The 18,518-nt window shown below is 46.2% G+C and overlaps 1 protein-coding gene across 4 annotated transcripts in view; it reads left to right on the forward strand.

Moving 5' to 3' along the window:
* Positions 1-18,518, forward strand: part of FARP1 (FERM, ARH/RhoGEF and pleckstrin domain protein 1) — a 543,186-nt gene that overhangs the window by 329,712 nt on the left and 194,956 nt on the right. For all 4 annotated transcript variants that reach the window (XM_078657512.1, XM_078657514.1, XM_078657515.1 and 1 more), the window contains exon 9: positions 17,850-17,945. In XM_078657512.1, the coding sequence (XP_078513638.1) occupies positions 17,850-17,945 (96 nt within the window). The remainder of the gene's footprint in view (positions 1-17,849; positions 17,946-18,518) is intronic.

The following is an 18,518-nucleotide window of genomic DNA, read 5'->3' on the forward strand; positions in this document are numbered from 1 at the left end:
TCGGGTTCGGATGAGGATCGAGGCGCTCCGGACCGACTTCAATAAAGAAGGTTATATTCGGCGCGTAACCCTTTCCAATTCGACGGTATTGTTATCGAACGCGACTCCAATTCCATCTCGACGCGTTTCGAAGAACGACGACTACGAGAAGACCAGCTCGACGTAGTCCAGCCCGGAGTCCATGGAAAGGACTCCATTCAAAAAATGTCCAACGTGTGGTGCTAAGTTCCCACACAAGGACCTGCACGAAGTGTGCAACCTCTGCTTGTCCCCTGAACACGAATCCAGGGACTGTGAGGCCTGTGCAGCATTTTCTTCAAAATCGACGATTAGAAACCGTCGAGCCCGAAGACACGAGGTATCGAGAATGCAGTCACAAGCAATCCCGGAGCTGTTCGAGGACCAGCACCCAGAAGAGGAGGAAGAAGAGGCCGACGAGGCGGGGTCTGAAGCGGACGAGTCCGACGTCGAGGAAATCGACGTCCAACAAACCGTGAGTGACGACGTCCCTTTACCAAAGAACAGACCCCGCACGGTGTCGACCCCGCCCTCGAGCCCGGTCAGACAACCGAAAAAAGTTTCCGACGCCCCGCCTTCGGGCCCGGCAACGAAACCGAAACCGAAACACTCGGTCTCCCATCATGGTGGTTCCGATAAACGACCCACATCGACACCGAAGCTCCATGTCAAAGAAAGCTCGAAGTCGAAACAGTCCATGTCGACACCGAAACACGTTTCGACGTCGAAAACATCCTCGACACCGGGGACATCATCGACACCGAAGACATCGGATCCGAATAAAATCTCGGTGCCGAAAACACAAATGGACAGTCAGAAGAAAAAACACCTTTCGGACCCGAAAACTGCGGTACCGACACAGGAATATAAAACAGATCCTAAACAAAAGACTCTGTTTATTGATCCACAAACTGGCAAGGTAGTCACAGAACTACCTAAAAAGAGGAAGAATGAACAGTCGGACGACAGGACTCATCCGAAGAAGAGAACAATGGGGACAAATACAACTCCTCCCCATTCTCCAAAACCTAGAGACACACCCTCTTCTCCTCTTCCTCACAATAGGCCAAATATTCCTCCCACACGACCATCTACACCTACAACAGATGTAGAAAGTGACACAGGGGAGGGAGAACATCCTGGGGATGATGAAGACACAATCCCAGAGGAGGCAGACCCATGGGAAGAGTACAATGTAGGGTCAGATAACGATAACGACCCTGAACTGTATCCTTCAAAACCTTCACCTCCTGATGATAATACTGGTTTTGCGCAACTCATTAATAGAGCAGCAAAATACCACAAGGTAGAACTACATGCAGAACCGCAAATAGAGGATTTCTTATTAGAAACACTACCTACTACACAAAGAACATCAGGAACACTACCAATGCTTAAGGGCCTTCTCACTCACACATCAGAAATATTCAAAGACCCGGTGAGGGCTAGGGTACTGAACCCAAGGATTGATAAGAAATATAGAGCAGCTCCAAAAGACCCAATATTCATTAAAGGGCAAATTCCTCTAGACTCACTAGTAGTCACAAACGCTCGTAAGAGAGCAAACTCTTTATCTACAGGAGAAGCTCCACCTCCTGACAAAGAGTCTAAGCTAATAGATGCCTCTGGTAAGAGGGTAGCATCTCAAGCGGCAAACAGCTGGCGCATAGCTAATACACAAGCACTACTTGCAAGGTATGACAGAGCACATTATGATGAGTTAGAAAAGCTCATCACACATCTCCCTAACGAACATCAAAAGAGAGCAGATCAACTCATACAGGAAGGGAAGTTAATTACTAACACTTCAATCAAGTGCGCCCTAGACGCGGCAGACACTGCAGCAAGATCTATAAACACAAGCATCATGTTAAGGAGACATGCATGGCTCAGGGTTTCAGGGTTCAAACAAGAGGTACAAACATCATTACTGAACCAACCTTTTGATGAGAAAACACTTTTCGGCACAGGGACAGATGAGGCCTTAGAAAAGATGAAAAAGGATACGGAAACGGCTAAATCAATGGGAGCATTGCAACAGCCGACACAAAGAGGTTCCTTTCGTAGGTCCACCTATAGAGGAGGATCCAAAAATACAGGTACAAGCCAGCAACAAACCTCTTTTACACCTATATCACCCAGAGGTAATTCTAGAGGTAGTTACAGAGGTAACAACAACAAAGGTAGAGGTCGCGGAAACAACAACAACCGCAACTCTCCAACCCCAAAGCAGTGACTTCATACAGCTCCCCCCAGACCATATAACACCGGTCGGGGGACGCCTATCACAGTTCCTACCTGTCTGGGAAAACATCACATCAGACAGGTGGGTGAGACAAATTATCCAACATGGTTATTGCCTGGAACTCACATCTACCCCACCAAACATCCCCCCCAAACAGCGTCCAATGAAACAAGATCACCTGACACTGTTAAAACAAGAAGTACTATCCCTACTAGAAAAGCATGCCATAGAGAAGGTTCCACAGCACCAACAAGGAACAGGAGTATACTCCCTATACTTCCTAATTCCCAAAAAGGACGGGTCTCTAAGGCCAATACTGGACCTGAGACCTCTCAACGCATACATAAATTCGGAACATTTCCACATGGTCACGCTCCAACAAGTACTTCCTTTACTGAAGAAAGGGGACTTTCTTTCTACACTGGATCTAAAAGACGCTTACTTTCATATCCCGATTCACAAAGCCCACAGGAAATACCTCAGGTTTGTGGTAGAAGGACAACATTATCAGTTCAAAGTCCTTCCATTTGGTGTCACAACGGCACCAAGGGTGTTCACAAAATGCCTGGCAGTAGTGGCAGCTCACCTAAGAAGACAACAAATTCATGTCTTCCCATACTTGGACGACTGGCTAATAAAAGCCAAGTCACAAGAGGAATGTCTTCAAAACACACAAAAGACAATTCAGCTACTACACCAGCTAGGGTTCACAGTGAACTACACAAAGTCACACCTACAACCAAGCAGGGTTCAACAATATCTGGGGGCTACTATAGACACAGAAAAAGCCAAAGTATACCCCAATCCAGTCAGAATCCAAACTATGATTACAATCATTCAAAGATTCCAGCCACAACACTCACTACCAGCAAGAGTGTTCATGCAGCTATTAGGGATGATGTCATCCTGCATACTGCTAATACCATATGCCAAACTACAAATGCGTCCGCTACAAGAATGCTTAGCGACACAGTGGAATCAGGCTCAAGGACAGATTACAGATCTGGTGTTGGTAGACGACCGCACACACCGCTCTCTGAAGTGGTGGAACACAACAAACATTGCCAAGGGGCGGTCGTTCCTAGAACCAATTCCACAGGTGACAATAACAGCGGACGCATCGCTCACAGGATGGGGAGCACATATGGAGAAATACACAGTACAAGGAAGGTGGAGTGTGCAGGAAAAAAGACTGCACATCAATCATCTAGAACTACTAGCAGTGTTTCTAGCATTGAAAGCCTTCCAAATACATGTTGCCAACAAAGCAGTCCTGATCAGAACAGACAACATGACAGCAATGTATTATATTCAAAAACAGGGGGGGACGCACTCTCTCCAACTATCCAGACTAGCACAGGAAATCTGGAGATGGGCCATTCCTCAAAACATCTATCTGTTAGCCGAACACCTACCAGGAGTCCAAAACCAGATAGCAGACATCTTAAGCAGACAGTCGGAACAAATACACGAATGGGAACTGCACCAACAAATACTGCAGCCATTCTTCCAAAGATGGGGACAGCCAGAGATAGACCTCTTTGCCACGCATCAGAACGCAAAATGCCAAAGCTTCGCGTCCAGGTACCCACACCACCTGTCGCAGGGCAATGCGTTATGGATAAATTGGTCCAACAAATTTGCATACGCTTTTCCCCCTCTCCCACTAATCCCATTAGTGGTCAGGAAGCTGCAACAACACTCAATGACCATGATACTAGTAGCACCCACGTGGGCAAGACAACCGTGGTTCACCACGCTCCTGCAACTCTCACAAGTGCCACATCAAAAGCTAAGAATTCTACCCATGCACCTTACACAGAACCATGGAGAAATAATGCACCCAGATCCCACACAACTAAACCTAGCGATCTGGCTCCTGAAATCCTAGAATTTGGGTACTTAGATCTACCACCAAATTGCATGGAGATAATTAAACAAGCGAGACGTCCCACCACCAGAGCATGCTATGCAGCTAAGTGGAAGAGGTTTGCTATACACTGTACTACTAATAATATCAACCCTCTGGACGTATCAACAAGGGAGATTATTTGCTACTTACTACACTTACAGCAATGTAATCTCGCGTACACATCTATCAGAGTACATTTAGCAGCTATAGCAGCGTACCTACAAAACAGGCAGCATATATCACTGTTCAGAGTGCCAGCGATAAAAGCCTTCATGGAAGGACTTAAAAGAGTCATTCCACCAAGATTACCACCGTCCCCGGTCTGGAACCTCAACGTAGTACTCACCAGACTAATGGGACCACCTTTCGAACCTATGCATAGGTGCGAGATACAATTCCTTACATGGAAGGTGGCTTTCCTTATAGCCATTACCTCACTCAGGAGAGTAAGTGAATTACAGGCATTGACAATACAAGAACCATTCCTACAGTTGCACCAGAATAAAGTGGTTCTTAGAACAAACCCAAAGTTCTTGCCTAAAGTAATTTCAGCATTTCACATCAACCAGCCAGTGGAGCTACCAGTCTTTTTTCCAAAGCCACAGACGGTAGCAGAGAGGGCTCTACATACACTAGATGTCAAAAGAGCCATTTTGTACTACATAGAAAGGACACAAAACTTCAGGAAAACTAAACAACTATTTGTAGCATTTTCCCCAACACATAAGGGCAATCCTATCTCTAAAGCAGGCATCGCTAGATGGATTGTAAGATGTATACAGATATGTTACATTAAAGCAAAGAGAACATTAACTGTTCCTCCTAGAGCTCATTCTACACGAAAGCTAGGAGCATCTATGGCATTCTTAGGGAACATTCCCCTAGATGACATATGTAGAGCAGCAACTTGGTCTACACCACATACATTCACAAAGCACTACTGTGTTGATGTACAGGCTACACAACAAGCCAGAGTGGGCCAAGCTGTATTAAAAACTCTATTTCAAACAGTTGCGACAGACACTGGTGACCACCGCTAGGGAGGTAACTGCTGTACAATCTATTCATAAATGTACCATCTGCAGCCCATATGCCTCGAACGGAATATGCTACTTACCAGTATGCATCTGTTCTTGGCATAGAGGGCTGCAGAGTGGTACATGCCCTCCCTGCCTCCCCGGAAACCTGTGTCTGTCCCAACATTATCTTATTTAGATACATTTACATGGGCATATCTTTATGTATTATACTACACTACTCCATCTAACCCTACTATGGCAAAACAATCTAAGGATGGAGCCGATGCCCATGCGCACTAACACCAAGAGGAGGAGTCATCTATGACGACAAAGACTTCTCCAGAAGAAAAACAAGTGCAATCATCCGAGCCCAACACCAGATGGGGATCTATTCATAAATGTACCACTCTGCAGCCCTCTATGCCAAGAACAGATGCATACTGGTAAGTAGCATATTCCTTGTTTTTCTAATGACTATTAAATAACCCAGTTAATCCACTGACCTGTCTAAATATAATTGATAAGTCTTTCACTTTTTGTTTAGAAGGAAAAACACAATATTCTTGTCTGTCTTTGAGGAATACACTTTTGCCCCACATTTCCCATTGTTGTTGTCTAATGAGGCGCTACATTGTCATTTTAACTGAATTATGTTATTTCTTATAAGGCAGTCTCCACATCAGTGAGACACAATTTTGTTTGGGTTTCAGTGATGAACAAATTATTTAACGCTTTGCTGCTCATGGTGAAATAAAACATGCTCGCTTTCCTTATATGTTTGTAATTTACATAGTGGCAGAATCCACAGACCCTTTTTTGTTCTCAAGGCTTTGTGGGAATTTGCGCATAAATTAAATGGCATGCTTCATTCCACTGGAATGTATCATCCTATTTTTGTCTGAGGTTCAGCTGTTCCTAGCTGTCAATACCTGCTGTAATCTTGTGTGTGTGTGTGTGTGTGTGTGTGTGTGTGTGTGTGTGTGTGTGTGTATGGTTCAATACGAAAAAATGCTTCAAATACTTACATCCATGGCGTGAAATGTGGTGGATACACCATGGACAGATAAGCGTTTATATAGTCTTATTCTCATTTTAGGCATGACATTAGCCAAGACCATTTGATTTTAGTGTGTGTGCGCATGTATACATGCATGATGTATGTATGTATAAATATATATACGTTTGAATATGTGTGTGTGTATATATATGTATGTATAACACACACACATTCACATACACATGTATAGGGGCTTTCAGCCATCCCTCTTCCATTTGGCAGTTGTTGGCATTCATAATTCTTTTCCACCCACTACTGCATGAACCAGTGAGTCAGCCAACTTTGACCATTGTCTAACGTCACTGAGTAAGGACATTGGGCTCATTCCCAAGGAGGCCATCTGAACACAAAGTATTTACCTTAAGTGCCATAACAATTTTTTCAGCTTTTTCAAATATTTGGTTTTAAATATTGGTGAGGGCCCGCCATCTCTGGTAAAAAGTTTTAAAATACAAACCATGGTAAAACAAAATAAGCATTGGCGAAGCCAAAATGCTGGCAGCCAATCCCAGGCCTATTGGATTTGCCAGTGCTTGGTTCCATTTAAAAGTGATATATACTAGCAAACTCAAACAGCACTAATTTGCTTTCTGTCCTTCTGATAGTTGTGAACTATTTCTAAAGCTTTAATATTGTTTGTAAATGGATGTGTTGGGGCTTTTCAGTATTAACCAAAGTCTTATTCTTCTCCAACGAAGAGTTGAGAATTTGAGACCACACTTGAGGTCTTCTCTCCGGGTCGTGGGGCTGTTAGTGGTTACTGGACAGTGTCCGTGTTGAGTGTTGCCGTTTACCACAGGTGTTGCAGTGCCTAGGGATTGTGCACCAGTTTGACTACCAAGTTACACTTTGTGTGCTTAGTTCTTCAACTGGTTCTGCATGAAGCATTCCAATGTTTCTCCAGCAGGTGGTGGTAGGTTTGGAAGGAAAGGTATAACTATATAAGAATTGCTTCAAAACAAACGACTCTTAATTACACATCAAGAATGCAGAGCTGTTAAAATTAAGATCAACAAACAATCCAGAATGTTTTAAAGCTCTTTGGGGACACAATTCGATTCCACACAGTTACATGGACCTTGCACAGTTGGGTGTTAAAACTAAAATAAAATAGGGGTTTGTTTAAAATGTTATTGAGAATGTGGAGGATTATGAGTTCCTGGCTGTCTGTGAAAAACTGCAGGTCTTGGTTCTCTCACTCTTGAAGTTTTTTCCCCAGCAGGTAAATGTTCCAGACAGAATGCTCAATAATGTTTAAAAAGTATGACTGAGGGTTTGAGACCATTTGACCAAACAAATGTAAACTGTTTCTAAAAAAACATTTTTCAAACACCCAAAAGCTCATCATCCAAAAGTAATCTGGGATTCCAGACTCAATGAAAAATGCTGGTCTTAGCATGCTAAATAACTGGCCTCAAGGTCACAGTTCCAGTTAACTTGGCCACCTGGTGATCAGTTCAAGCGAAGGTTAGTTGCAGATACAACTAGTCATCCAGTTAGGTGTTCTATAGTGCAGCGCGAGCTGGTGATGCTAGTAGACCTAGTTAGTACCTACACTAGTTCTACCCACAGCATCAAACTTTAAAGACCTGTATCTCGTAAAGGGCAGGTCATGGTCATAATCTTCAAGTGATTATTAGCTCATTAAACCTGGGGCATCGACCACACCTTTCGGTGCTCGTTTGCAATTGGTAAAATATAATGTAGTCCTGGGGGGGGTACTACAGTTACTTAAAACATCTATATCGAACTGTAAAGAGTATAGAAATAGCTTGACAAAATCCCGATTCTGAGATCAATTAATCAATTTCTAAAGTGCATGGCCACTCTAAGAGTTTCATATCGAGATCCATAAAGACGGGACAAAGAAAACGTAGAACAGACAGGTATTAAGCAATTTTCGAAACTGCAACAACGAAGAATAGCTACGAATTTTCCTGGTACGCAAGTTCCACAATTGACTTCCCAGAGCCGAAAAAGACAGAAAAGAAGAGTCCAGAGCTCTAGCCCAGAGCTCCCAGTGGTGGGGATCCCTGTCACGGATCTATCCCTGATATCACCCATCTACGCCGAGGAAAACAAGTAACTGGATTATCTACAAGTAACAGGTTGTAACACAAGTAACTGGATCTCAAAACAGTATTTGATTTACTGAATGTTACCTGCAGTTCTGGCGGCTGGACCCCTGCAGATCTCGTTGGAGCATCGACGGAGCCCTGGGTGGCGGCTGGAGCACTGGAGCATCGACGGAGCACTGGAGCAACGACGGAGCCCTGGGCGGCGACTGGACCCCTGCGGATCCCACTGGAGCATTGTCGGAGCCCTGGGCGGCGGCTGGACCCCTGCGGATCTCGCTGGAGCATCGAAGGAGCCCTGGGCGGCGGCTGAACCCCTGCGGCTCTCATTGGAGCATCGACTGTGCCCTGGTCGGTGGAGGCAAGCCTGTTATGGTGGCTGGCGAGGCTGTCCTCCGTGCGACCTGCGGGGCTTTCTGAGAGCGCCGGTAGTCTGCCCATCAGGGCTGCAGCCTCTGCCGTGCAGCCCGGGATCTGCCCCTTGATCGGCAGGAGAGCACAACGCGGAGGCTTGACGCCCGTAGCCCTCTGTGGGACACTAGCGCCTGTGTTGGTTGCCGCAACCGGGGCGGCGGCGGTGTACCGAGGGTGTCTGGTCTGCCTGGGACCGCTGCCGCGGGCGCGGACACCCTGCATGTGGTCTGAGTGGGGTGACTCGGATCAAAAGACTGGTGCCCGTTGCGGGTGTGCCTGCATTCGTCCACTGCCTCGGTCTCCCTCATCATGCTGGCCGACCCCGTTCTAGGCACGGCGGGGGTCTGCGGAGGCGTCCTTGTCCTTGCACGCATCGCCTGTGCGCCCTCGCCCAGCCTGTAGACTCGGACTGGGCGCAGCGCTCGGGACCTGACACGAGAGGGTCATAGGGGAACACTGGCGTCCTAACGAGGTGACTTGGTGTCCTTCCCCACCGCCCCCCCACCACCCCCTCGATAACCTCATTGGAGAGACGGGGCAGGAGCTGAGCCGAACGAAAGATAGGAGAACGAGTGTGGATCTGCACAGCGCAGGCATTGTGGACGGCCCAAACTGCCCCCCCCCCCCACCCCCTCCTTGGAGTCTCTCATGGTTCCTGGAAACTACAGTTTTTCCCGCATCTACCGGTTGAAGCCCTGAGTCTGCCTTATGTCCTACGTGATAAACTGAACTGCCTTAATACAGCCCTGAAGGTATTTGCACGCATTCTTTTATTTGTTTCTCTCAATATGCCGGCTCTACTGTCTCTGCCCTGAAGCATACATATTTAGTCTGCTTGCAAACTACCCTCGTAGCATAGCGGTCCTCCCACCCCTCACTCTCCACTACATATAAAATGGCGGGGGCCATATAACAGGAGCCATAAATCGCCCCCACTGCCTAGCAGATGACCACGAGGCTACATACCAACGTGGTCACAGGTCACCAAAAACAGAGATAAGTCTCCCTCCACGTCTCCGAGCGGCACAGAGTCTACTCTCTCTCCTCCCCACCAATGAACACAGATGATGGACTAACTCGACATGCCCCAGAGTAGAGAGGGAAACTGTCTCTCTAAGGCACAACTACAACAGAGAAAGGACTACCACCCCTGTCCCCCATATGTTATCCCGGTGGCCATCTTTGACTAGTCATCCACTGGGGCGGCCATCTTAGACTAGACATCCCCATCCACTGCTCATACCTAAGACCACTTAGGCTTACAGCCCCTCAACCTCGCAAACTCACCCACGTTTCACCCCCCCCTCCTCTGCCTATGCCTCTTCCATCATGGAACGCACAGGCGAGCACACATACAAAATCAACTACCCACCAGGGCTCTCCAAAAAAAACGCCAAACACTACAAACACAACTTCCTGAAGGCACACCCTGAAACACCGTGTGTGGACACCTACTTCTCACAGGTCAATGGAGCCACGAGCACCGATATCATCTTCCACACTCTGCGTAGAGCACAGTGAAGGAAAGCGCTCCTCTCCATTCTCACTAGCTCCACCACCAGTAAAACCGCTCACGGCCTGACGCTCTCTATCACGCCTTCCCAAGTCTTCCCAGGCAGAGCCACCATCACCATCTACAACAACGGGATCATTCTATTCCAAGCCACTGATAGGAATCTCGACCGACTCGATCACCTGTTCCCTACCTTCCTAGAACACATCACCAAAGGACGGTCCCCCACCTCACACACACCAGGATGCACCACAACCCCCAACTCCATTCCCCAATATAACCCACCCTGCCCAACTCAACAGCGGAATAACACACACCCCTCGCATACCCCCAATGCTATAGTTAGCCAAACACCCAACGTAATCCCCCCATACCCCTCTCACATTGACGAAGATCGTCCCCCTTCACACATTCCACTTACCCCCACCCCTCCTCCCACCCATCCCACACCTCCTACGAGTCTCACTGAACGCACAACCGCCCGGAACATATCCCCCCACCCCCATGGCAGATCTCCCTCCCACCCTATCTCCCCCCCCACTCTCACGCCCCACTTCTCCACCCTCTCAAACAGACATACAGAACATACCGTAACATCCTCCCCTCTCTCCCCCCCCACACTCAGCCCCCAATACCTTCCTATCTCCCCTATTGTCTTCAGTCTTCACTCTCCCTTCAACTCACCGGCATCGCCTCCCACCGACATCTCCGCCCCTCCGTCCCAGCCTACCCTGACCTCACCCACACTCCTCGCCCACATTATCTCCCAGCCTTCGACTGCCACCCCACCCACTACTACCGCAGAACACTCCTCTAATGACTGCATACCACCCCCCCCCCCCCCCCCGTCACCAGCTCGCTCTCCAGCTCCCTAGTCAACAACGCCACGGCCCTCATCTCCAACGCTAGCCCCAACCCACCGCTGGACCTGATCTTAACAACCCTCCTACAAGTCAAAGACGAGCTCCAGACCATCAAAGAATTTCTCCTCATACACCCCAGACAACCCCGATTTACAACCAACACCTCCGTATCCAACAAACGCCACACCTTCCTCACAGGCCCTCGCACTCAGCACGCTCCAGGGGTGAGACGGCTGGGCGCATACTCTCCACGTTGGCCCACTATCCCCGACCGCAACAACATACACCGCCCTCATCGCGCCCATAACTCCCTGTCGGATCATGACTTAGACACCCTCCTCCGCTCATTTGGCCCTGGCCCGGTAAAGCACACAGCGTCCACACAATGCCCCATACCCACAATTCTCACAAATCCCATTAGGCACCCAACCCTAAGCAGCAGAAGCTCCGTCCCCAACAATCTCAGAAAAATACCCCTCGCTCTAGAACACCCGACCGCCCTTCTCACCCCCAAACTCAAATGCATCCTACTCAACTTCAGATCGGCCCAAAGGCACTCCTCCAACATTGCAGATCTCGTCACATCAATGGATCTTGACCTAGCAATTTTGACTGAAACTTGGCTAACTGATGCCTCTACACCTATTATGGACATACTAGTACCCCCCAATTACCACATCATTAGACTCGACAGGACCGGCAAGACGGGCGGGTGAATCGCATGCATATTCAGGAGCAGCCTCTCTGTTGCTAAAGTCTCTTCCCCCTCCCTCACGTCTTGTGAACTCTTCTGTCTTGATATCTCCAGCGAGGGCAAACCAGTATGTGCTCTACATCTCATCTATCACCCACCTAGGGATAACCTCATCTTCACCCAACAACTCATGGACACGATCTCATCCAACGCTGGTCGGCAGATCACACAAATCTACCTGGGTGACTTCAATCTCCACTGGAACGATCAGAAAGACGCAGTGGTGAATAGTCTCATAAATTTCCTTAGCGCGCTTGACCTCACCCAAATATGCAACAGCCCTACACATGACAAAGGCTCCATACTTGATCTCATCATCGCCAACGAAGCCTCTACCCAACTAGGGGCAATCCAACCTTGTGATTGGTCAGACCACCACATTATCACCTTCTTCATTAAGGAAAAAATCAAACCAACCACGGCTCAACCCACCAAATCTACGATCTGGAAAAGGGACATGAAGAATCTGAACCCCAACTCCCTGCCTCCCCACCTCTCCAATCGCCTCCTTCCCCCTCCTGACGCCTCTGATGTTCAATCACTGACTGACCACTACCTCGACGCTATGAACTCAATAATTAATGAAGCCGCCCCACTGCAACTAAAGAGAGTCTCCACTAAGATCTCGAACCCTTGGTATGACGGCAGACTCAATGAAGACAGGCGTGCTATGCGAATGGCAGAGCGCACATGGAGATCTGACCCCTCATCACGGCATCGCAAAACGCTTAAGTACAAGAGAAATGCCTACTTTAGGAAAATCAAGCGTGCAAAAGCTGACTTCTTCAGCCTTCAGTTGGACCAAGCAAAAAACAGACCAAGAAAACTGTTCGAACTAGTCAAAACTCAAACGAAGACGCAACCCTTACTATCAAACGACACAACAAACGACATCCCACACTGTGAAGACTTTCTGCCTTCTTTAAGCTAAAGACCGACAACATAAGGTGTGACCTCCTTAATGATGTAAGTCGATACCCGAGCCACATCAAAAGACCCGACACCCAACCTAAAAATAACGCATCTTGGTCGTCATTCGACACCTACTCTGAAGAAGCAATACACAAGCTGCTCGGCACCTTGAAACCCTCTAATCACCTCACAGACCCCCTACCTGCTAATGCTGTAAGAGACTTCACCCCCGTACTCCTCCCACTCTGCACTAAAATCATTAACAGCTCCCTTCAGCAAGGTCTCATCCCAGACTCCCTCAAGGTGGGGCAAGTCACGCCTATACTCAAGAAACCTACAGCTGACCCGTCTGACCTGAACAATTACCGCCCTATCACCAATATCCCCACCCTGGCCAAACTGCTGGAAAAATGTGTGCAACTCCAACTAACAAAGCATATTGACCGATTCGAACTCCTCGACCCTCATCAATCAGGCTTCCGAGCGAAACACAGCACAGAAACGGCCATGACACACATAATTGATGACGCCCTCCAAATCCTTGATCGCAACGACTCCGGTCTCCTCATCCTCCTGGACCTCTCCTCAGCATTTGACACGGTCAAACATGAGAACCTATTGGAGCTCCTAAATACCAGAATGGGCTTATCAGGGACTGTGCTCAAATGGTTCACTTCCTTCCTTCACAACCGGTCTCAGAAGTTCAAGATCAACAATGTGCTGTCCTCACCTGTGCCAGTAGATTTAGGCGTCCCACAAGGATCTTCCCTCTCACCCACGCTGTTCAACCTCATCATGGAACCACTTGCTTCCTTGCTCCAAGCTTCCAATGTACACTTCCATATGTATGCCGATGACACTCAACTTTACCTAAAGGTACAATCCCCGGAAGATATCAAACTTCTGAACTACACACTCCGAAACACCCAATCGTGGTTGGCCGACAATCACCTCAAACTAAATGCGCTGAAAACTGAGTTCCTACTGATATCACCCCCTGCGAAAACTAAACTGAAAACTACCACCACCCAAATCTGGCTCAATCACCTAACAGCATTCAATGTCCAACCCACCATCGTGGACTCTGCGAAATCCTTAGGCATCACACTTGACGCAAAGCTCAATATGCAACAGCACATTAGCAAAGCAACGAAAGGAGCCAACTTTCAAATCAACACTATGAGGAAACTCAAACCCTTCCTCCCAGCCAAGGACTTCCAAACTGCTGTACAAGCCCTAGTCATCCCCCGCATAGACTATGGAATTGTGGCTCTCAGCGGACTCCCTCTAACAACAACCGCACCCCTAAGAGCCTCCTTGAATGCTGCCGCGAGACTCATTACTGGCTCAAGGAAACACTCTCACATAACTCCTGACTTGAAATCCCTGAAATGGCTTCCCTTTGAAGCCAGAATGCAGCTGAAAATTGCCGTTATGACACACGCGGCCATACACCTCAAGGCACCCATCTACCTCACTCAAAAGTTGTCTATATCAGGAGGCTCGAGATCCAATGGATTTCTAAGTAAGTGATATAGATATCCTTTTAGCCTGAGCCCTCCTGATTCCTTCTGCAGCTGGATCAAAGACTCTGCACCATTTTATATTATTGTCTATTTTAAGTGTTTATTGGTACCTGCTGATCTACATTGTAGCTGGATCAAAGACTCTGCACCGCCTTATATTGTTATATTTATAACAGCACATGACTGCTATTCTAGCATGCTAGCGTTTACTATACTGTACCCAATTATTGTTTATTCACCCTCCTGTTGCCCACTCCTGTTGCCCCCTGTGAAGCGCTCTGATATCTGTAAAGATCTTGTTCGCGCTATATAAAACTTTGAATAAATAAATAAATAGTCCAGTGGGACACTAGTAGCAGACCTCGCTGAATTCATATGGTTGCACACAAAAACAGCTCTCTTATTCTCTAGTGCACTGCAGCTCAAATCTTCTCAGCACAACTCAGCAGGAGAAACCTTAAAATGACCTTGTGGGTGGGGGCGGGGACGAGAATCAAAGTGATGATAGATGCATGTAAGGGCTTAACAACGTTCAACCAGATATTCTTCCCAGCTAATTTTGCAGAGCTTCTCCAGAAGTCCAGTCAAATACAAGGAATAGATTGTGTAGTTTAATCTTGTATCCAATTTCAGGGACGCTGGAGGGATGCCATGGCATTCAAAATCCATAACCCTCTCCCACCAGTGGTAGGTAGTTCATCTTCCCAAACATTTCCACAGAGGAGGATGTGTGCAGGCACCAACTGGTCAGAGTAAAGTGTATTCCAAGGAAGATGTAGATCTCTTGAGTGGGGTTTCTGTGATTTTCAGGCAGCTCCTAATGCAGGTCAAAAATTGAGGTCCCAGATGATTGTAAGAATGTGCAACAGTGGGCAAGCTTATTTCCAAGGTGGTCAGCCGGCCGAGCTGCCAAGAAGTAAACCCATAATAATCAGGCTTTTATTCTCTAGCAGGACTCAGACTGGAGCTGAATGCAGTTAACCTGTACCCCCAGAAAGGTTACAGGACTCTGCAAAGAGCGGCTACTTGGATAATGTCACTGCTACAAAGGTCAAAGAGTTGAATCTCCATGTGCTGCAAACTCCATGACATACGGAAAGGCACTAAAACGCTTCAACATGCACATGACGGTGTCCCCATGCAAGGGATAGTGAAGGAATACAATTAGGGAGATGCATAGGCTTTTCATGCAGAGTGCTGGTTAAGTCCTTTATCAGTTGCACATCTCACAGGCATGCACCCTGCTAAACAATCAGATGCCACCAATTAGTCTCACCATAGTATGGTGAGCTGGCAGTAGTAGTAGGACCCACTACGGGTGGTGAAGTAGCGTCCGCGTCTTGTTCTCTGCTGGTGAAGCAACAGAAAAATGGGTGGTCCAGTGGTCTGTCCAGCTCACAGGTGTTGTGGAAAGTAGCATAGTACGCCAGAAAGCCATACAAATGGAAGGATCCACTGTTGTCTGCTTAGTGGAAGGACTTTGGTCTCTACACCATTAATACCCATTATTTACTTTGTACATTAAGGTGTTACCACCTCACACTGTAAAGCTAACCTGAGAGTTTAGGTATAGGATGTTACGTTGGATCTTTTTTTTGGAGGTATGTGTGGGAGTTGAAAGCAGTAAAAAACATTGGAGCTTATGAATTGTAGCTGCATATGTGAGTTTATTTCATAACTTGGATTTAAAACAATGTAGGTTCACGAGGAGTCAAATATGTGTCAAATTACGACTGCTGTTTTCAATTTGGCTTTAGAATGTTATTTTTGCAGTTGGCGGTTTGATCTTTTTGTGAGTTAAGCTTTTTGGCCGGCCAATATACATGCTGTTGCTGTCATCTGTTTTCCCTCAATTTTTCTACCTCTTTCATTCCCTTAGTAACTTTCTCGGTTTCTTTTGGAGTCTTAATGAATGTCCTATTGCCCGGTTCGGGTCTTTTGTTTTAACTGTGGTTTCGCGTTTAATTTGGAGACAAATTATTTTCCTATTGTTTTGCTCTTGTTTTGGGACGAGTGGTTTGCCATGGATTTTGTGGTGGTTGTTTTTATGCCAACCAACATTTCGATTACTCTTATGGCTCGACCCAGGTGGCATATGTCCAGTATTTAGTTCTTGAGACAGCGCTTAATTTGTGAAAGAATGAGAGCAGGGTCCAAAGCTCTGGTCAGACATCCGCAACCGGTTTCTCCTTTTGTGCATGTTTTTCTTTTTTCTCTTCCTCCTTCCATCCTTCTTTGTATGTTTTCACCCTCTCTTTCTGTTGGTAAGTATCTGGTGAGCAAAAATAAGAGCAGTTCCTAAAAAATGAATACCGGTGGGAAGTACTGGATTGAGAGGTAATTTTTGAGTGTGCCGGAGTCATTTTATCCATTGCATGAGGATTGCCTGAGATTTTTATTTAGAAATTTAAGACCTTAGAATATGTACGAAAACAGACCTCCTCGATGGCTCCACGTAGCCAAGTATTGAATGAATGTGCGGGATTCTGGTATGGGTGTTGATGGCTTGTAAGTTGTTTATCGGGTGTTGTTGCTGATGCTTCAGTTTAAAATGTTTGTCCAAACTATCTTGATTTTATGAGAGGTGGGGGTAGAAATTTACGAATTATAGTTCCAAATTGATCTGTTGGAGGAGATACTATCTAAGTGTGGTTTGTGTAACACGTTTTCTCAGGATTTTAAATGGTTGGTTAGTGGAGTTATAAGCTGTTGGAATCTTGGCTGTGAAGTAGCATCTTTTGACCCCGAAAGAATTTTAGGATGATTTTACTTGCATTGTCTCACTTTAATAGGGTGAAATCCAATCCAATCCCTAAACAGAGAAGCATCTTTTGTTGTAGGTATGCGTCATAATATAGATGGGGAATCTGTAGGGTGGCCAAATGTCACTTTACAGTATTTGTAAGCATTACTGCTACAATCACTCATCTGACAGTATCCTCAAATTTAGTAAAACGTTTAATTAAAAAAGTGTTTATCTGCAGTCTGATTCACAGTGGGGTATTTTCCACTGCAACTGGTTTTGTTTTCTCCTAATAGCGAGGTTCTAGGGGTAGAGAATAGGGTAGGGCACATATATTAGAGAGACCTCTATTCAGACTCTATTTCTGTTGGTTTACAGTCCCTATCTGCTAAAACAGCCATCACTTACCCAATACAGCATTGACCAATGGTGCTTCTACTGGGTGACTAATCGTCTAGACACGAAGGTCGATGTACAGGACAAGCATGAGTGGGCAGAGCCATGTAGACTATGGTTTATCCAAGGGTCATACACTCTTCTCGCAGTTAGAGAACCAGTTTTTGGTCCTTACCCCCTTTGTGCACTGTTTCCAAAGGTAATAGGTAGGAGGAGCTATATGCTCTTGTATGACTATCACCGCTGGGTAACTTGCCCTCATGTATTTCTTTCTTCCTCATGTAATCACGCAGTACTACATACTCCTCATCCTGTAGATTATTTCTGCTTTAATGATGCAGATTTAAACAAATACATTCCTGAAAAGAGTCACAGCCAGTAACATGATGTTTCCCTCCTTAGGGTCACACAAAGATCAATGCCTTCAACTGGGCAAAGGTACGGAAGTTGAGTTTCAAGAGGAAGCGCTTTCTGATAAAGCTGCGCCCCGATGCTAACGTAAGTACTTCATTTATTTATCTATCATTTATTTATTATCAAATTTTATATAGCCAGGTAGCATACTGAGATCCTGTTAACTGATGTAAAACATTGATTTCTTCCCTAAATTAGTTCATATGTTGTCATTTGTGTAAACAAAATGCCCTCTGTGGTACTTGGACAATGCACTCTTCTATTTTGGGAAGTATAGACGTCAAGGCTTAGTGTTGATTGTAAATATAATTATCTGGTTTCTCTTCCCAATAGAAGTTTCTCCATTTGGTCTGATAAACTAGGAAAGGTTTGAGACTTTATAAGACTGAAAAATATTTGGTCTCCATTTGTTTAGTTAGGCCCGTTCTCTTGAAACTGCCCCTCCATCCTGATGCCCAGTGGGATACAAGGCTTTCCCCTCTGCCCCAATCACCCCGCACAGAGGGGCTCAAAACTTTGACAAGATGGATGACTGATGTTTCTTAAGCCACTTCTAGCGTATTGCCAATGGGCTTCATAAAACTTACTTTTCTTAAAAGTGATAACTAAATGACATTTCCAAATCTAAAATGTTAACCATGCTAATGTGAAAAAAAG

The sequence above is a fragment of the Lissotriton helveticus genome, chromosome 8 (genome assembly GCF_964261635.1).
Source record: "Lissotriton helveticus chromosome 8, aLisHel1.1, whole genome shotgun sequence".
Classification (NCBI taxonomy): Eukaryota; Metazoa; Chordata; class Amphibia; order Caudata; family Salamandridae; genus Lissotriton; species Lissotriton helveticus.